We start from the raw sequence: 5,027 nt of genomic DNA, 5'->3' as shown, positions 1-5,027 counted from the left end.
TCTACTTTACTTAGCAATGCGGGACCCAGGATCGATGCTACTAAGTGGTAAGTAGATGAAATCTTCTGTGAAGGTATGGGTTATACTGGGGGATAACTTGAAAATATAGTTTGACCTGAGTAGCACCCACCTAAGCCTGCATTGGAGTCAGGGAGTGAGAATCCCTGTTCACCATTTAGAATGTCGACCCTTTTTGGTATAGGAGGAATTCTAAGAACAGTGGTGAGTTTTTAACTTCAGTAGTAAAGGGGGTGGTGCCCTGATCCAACTGCAATAGTCAGCACCCACTGAACAGAACAATTTGCTTTACATGTGGTAAAAGTTGGAGGAAATGGAACCATTTTGCTAAGTGCTGCAGATCCAAACCACATCAGCCCGTCTTTACCATCAGCCATATGGTAGCTGTTTGATCCTCCAAGGGTAGTAGCATCAGTAAGGTGAATGATTTGGAGTTCAACCAAAGCAGTAAAGTTACAGAGCCTCCATAAACACTCTATTATGACACTGTTTACAACGTCACCGAAAGGATGAGATCTTCACCACCCTCAACATATTTAACAAAGGCCCGGGGCGGGGGGCGGGGGGGGGGGGGGCGGACAGAGCCGCCCCCTGTCCGCACCATCCCCCGAGGCCCTGACACTGACCCTCAGCCGCGGGAGGAAGGATCCTCCCCTTCGCTCCCCTCTTCCCCCCCCCCCCCCACTGTCAGCATCCCCCCCACCGCCCAGTAACCTCCCCCCCCCCCCCTGTCAATTCCAATGATTTCTGTGGTGGATAATTCCTTCGATGTCACCTTTATGTTCCTTAATCAGCCATGGACGATACATCCTTCTCCTCAGTGCATCAACGGTTAGGGGTCTATAAACTACTGCATTCAGTGCATTCCATATCCTTACCACTTGCTGTGATTTTTTTAAACTCCCTTCTCTCTCCACAGACGGTGTCAGACCTGAAGAGATTGTTCAGTATTTTTTGCCTTTGCATAAGAAAATGTGGTTGTCTTCTCCTCTCAGTATTAAGGAATTGATCCATAAAGATATTGGAAATCAGGAAATCATGGAGAAGAATAAGAACAGGAAGAAGCTGCGAATCTGTGTTGCCACCTGTAACCGTGCCGATTATTCTAAACTCGCTCCCATTATGTTTGGCATTAAGGAACAACCTGATGTTTTTGATCTGAAAGTGGTTGTTCTAGGTCGGGATCTCATTTAATTGATGACTATGGAAATACATATCGAATGATTGAACAAGATGATTTTGATATTAACACAAGTTTGCATACAATAGTTCGAGGATGAAGCAGCCATGGTCGAGTCAGTCGGTCTTGCTTTGGTGAAATTACCTGATGTGCTCAACCGTCTGAAGCCAGATCTCATGATTGCCCATGGAGACCGGTTTGATGCGTTGGCAGTCGCGACCTCGGCTGCATTGATGAATATTCGGATTCTGCACATGGAAGGTGGTGAGGTCAGTGGTACCATCGACGATTCAATCCGACACGCCATCACCAAATTGGCCCATTATCATGTGTGCTGCACTCGTGGTGCTGAGCAACATCTGATAGCCGTGTGTGAGGATCACAATCGAATCCTGTTGTCTGGCTGTCCATCTTATGACAAATTGCTCACAGCAGGATCCAAGGATTATCTGAGCATTTTGCAGACTTGGCTAAGCAAAGATGTGGAACCTCGAGAGTACATTGTGGCTTTGCAGCATCCAGTTACCACCAACATTAAACATTCCGTTAAAATATTTGAGCTTACACTCGATGCTCTAATAACATTCAGCAAACGCACCTTGATTCTGTTTCCGAACATTGATGCAGGAAGTAAGGAAATGGTGCGAGTGATGCGGAAGAAAGGAATTGAACAGAATCCACATTTCCGGGCAGTGAAGCATATCCCCTTTGAACAATTTATCCAGATGGTTGCACACGCTGGTTTAATGATCGGTAACAGTAGTTGTGGGGTGCAGGAAGCAGGTGCGTTCGGCACACCTGTCATCAACCTGGGAACACGCCAAACTGGAAGAGAAACAGCTCTAAGATCTATGCTGATGGTAATGCAGTTTCACGGATAGTAAAGTTCCTCAAGTCAATAGACATGAATGAACCTTTGCAGAAGAAGTTTTGTTTCCCACCAGTGAAAGAGTGCATCTCCCAGGATATTGACCATATTCTGGAAACACAGAGCGCTTTAGCTGTGGATTTGGGAGGAACAAATTTGTGGGTGGCTATTATCGACATGAAGGGTGACATCATAAAGAAGTACAGCCGGGCCAATCCCAGAACATATGAAGAAAGAATTGAGTTGATTGTGAAGCTGTGTGTTGAGGCCGCATCTGAATCAGTGAAGCTTAACTGCAGGATTCTTGGAGTTGGCATTTCCACAGGTGGCCGTGTCAACCACAATGAAGGAATCGTGCTTCATTCTACCAAACTTATTCAGGAATGGGACTCGATAGATCTACTGACACCAATCTCCGACACACTTCACCTGCCGGTTTGGGTAGACAATGACGGCAATTGTGCTGCTTTTGCAGAAAGAAAGTTTGGTCATGGCAAAGGAGTGGAACATTTTGTAACTGTGATCACTGGCACAGGAATTGGAGGCGGAATCGTCCACATTAATGAGCTGATTCATGGCAGCATGTACTGTGCTGCAGAGTTTGGTCATATCATGGTGTCAATGGATGGGCCTGAGTGCATGTGTGGGAGTAAGGGCTGTATGGAAGCGTACGCTTCAGGAATAGCCTTGCAAAGAGAGGCAAAAAAATTACATGACGAAGATTTGCTCATGGTGGAAGGGATGTCTCTGAAAAATGAAGAAACAATCAGTGCAGTTCACCTCATTCGAGCTGCCAAACTAGGGAGCACAGAAGCACAAAATGTGCTGCGAACAGCTGGGTGTGCTCTTGGAGTCGGCATTACTAACATTCTGCACACGATGAACCCATCTCTTGTTATCCTGTCTGGAGTTCTGGCTGCTCACTATGGGGGTATTGTGAAGGAGGCGATTGCCCAGCGAGCACTAACATCCACACAGGCAGTGGAGATTGCTGTCTCTGTTCTTTCTGAGCCTGCGCTCCTCGGAGCAGCCAGTCTGGTTTTAGATTATGCAACGCGCAGAACCTATTAGACCAATGAGAGATTGTCCCCAGAATTGTCCTCGTTTCCAGTTGCAGTTGAAAAATTAGTTAATAATTTATTCTCAGCCATTCTTATTTATTTTTTCAGTCTTCCATGTTGATAGAGTACTGCCCTGAAAAGGGGAAAGGTCAAGTGTAACTGCCCTCGGACTGTGTTAGTTACCTTTATGTTCTATTGCCAACACCATTGTTTCCAAGAATGCCTCGCATTTGGAAAGTCTGTGAAGGATTAGGGAAGGAGATAATTTCTGTGAAATTCCAGAGTGACATTTGGCTGAAGCTAATTCATACCAATTTTACAGTCTGTGCTGCACAATCCGTCCATCAACCTCTTTCCCATAGAGGTGAAGCAATCCTGGAGATGCAGCTTTGATCTAGGTTCACATCCAAGTTCCAGAAACCTTTTGGGGTATGCAGACACAAAACCCTTTCAAAAGGAGATTGTGATTTCAGTCACAATCCCACATCAGCTGTCTTACTACAGCATCAATGAGCTGCAAAATCACCTTTTAATGCACAACTCTGAACCATACATAAAATATGCCCCGTACACGGGGGAATGAAATTGCCACCTCCGCCTGGTGAAAATCATTTGGCCTCTTGTTACCAATTCACATCCTTCATGTCCCGATCAAGTCCTTGAGGAGGGGAGCTATAAAACCCTTCCGGTCCCCCGCTTCAATTTATCAAAAGGATATTTGTGATTTTTGCTCTTAAAACAGGGCAACCACGGAAAGCTTGTTTAAACAAATTATTTGCAGCACATGTGAATGTCTGCAAGGTGTGCTGCTTACACATTTGGTAAATATTCCTATAGGATTTATCTGCGAGAGACATGCGGGAAATGTAGTAGTATGTGGTAAGTTAGGGTTTGTTTCTACAGTGAAGTGAAGAGTGGGTGTGAGGGGGGCTCACACAGAAGATAAACACCAGATTAGACCACTCGGACAATGTGGTCTGTTTCTGTGCAGTAGACACTAACTAGATGTTGATTATATTATTTTGATGAAGGGAATAAAGGTAAAGATAGAATTTGCAGGTGCCATGAATAAAATGTCACGTGAAACTTTACAAATCCAATAAAATATATTCTCAAATACAGAATGGTAAGCCATTATACTACCGTGCTGCTCCAAAGTCCAGATTGTTAAGAACTCCACTAATATTATCTGCGAGAGTGACTCAAAACCCCAAAGGATAACTTGAAACACTGGTTCTTAATTGTGTAAACAATACAGAATATTTATTAATGTAAAAGAACATTTAAAAAACACAACAAAAAACTAATATACATAATGACACTTAAATATATTAATACTAAACACCTTAGTTTACCTGAAGTTACCTCTTGTTCTCAGAATATATCCACGCTCCCTCAATTCACTGAGAAATCCCTTTTCCCAAGCAATATCCAATTTTATAGATATCAATTCAATACAGATCAAATCCAGCTTCTAGTTACCGCACAATACCGCTTAGGTGATCTAGTCTGGGATCTTCCTGGTTCAGCGAAGGCACACAACTCCAATTTTCAGAGGAAAATGCAATCTGCCATGTCTCTAAATATTAGATGGAACAGGCTGCCATGTCTTGGATTAAGGATGGAACTGGCCTGTTGGATGGAGAACGAGCCTCATTTCCCAATGAGGGTGCTAGTAATTATAGTGTTCAGTCTCTTTGATATCCCACCTTGTGAATTCAGCTATCTGGTAAGCAATTTTTCTGATATGGCCATTTGCACCTCAATGTCTCTAAATCCCACCACGGCAGATGGTGAAATTTGAATTCAATAAAAATACTTGTCTGTTAGTTTGGTTTCAAGTTCACTGTTAATCTATTTAATTTCCAAAATTCCTAACAAACTAGCTTTCGGAGCGCAT

The 5,027-nt window shown here is 43.7% G+C and overlaps 1 protein-coding gene across 1 annotated transcript; it reads left to right on the top strand.

Annotated features, from left to right (window-relative positions):
• The first annotated feature begins 766 nt into the window (after positions 1–766).
• LOC119977740 (bifunctional UDP-N-acetylglucosamine 2-epimerase/N-acetylmannosamine kinase-like) lies at positions 767–4,226 on the top strand. Its single transcript, XM_038818941.1, is given in 5 exon segments — positions 767–849; positions 938–1,197; positions 1,200–1,288; positions 1,290–2,035; positions 2,038–4,226. Coding segments are annotated over 5 exon segments (2,247 nt in total). The 5' UTR covers positions 767–797; the 3' UTR covers positions 3,138–4,226.
• The last annotated feature ends 801 nt before the right edge of the window (positions 4,227–5,027 follow it).

Source organism: Scyliorhinus canicula, chromosome 14 (genome assembly GCF_902713615.1).
Source record: "Scyliorhinus canicula chromosome 14, sScyCan1.1, whole genome shotgun sequence".
Taxonomy (NCBI): Eukaryota; Metazoa; Chordata; class Chondrichthyes; order Carcharhiniformes; family Scyliorhinidae; genus Scyliorhinus; species Scyliorhinus canicula.
Note: the sequence above shows the minus strand (reverse complement) of the source record. Positions and strands in the feature narration are given on the sequence as shown.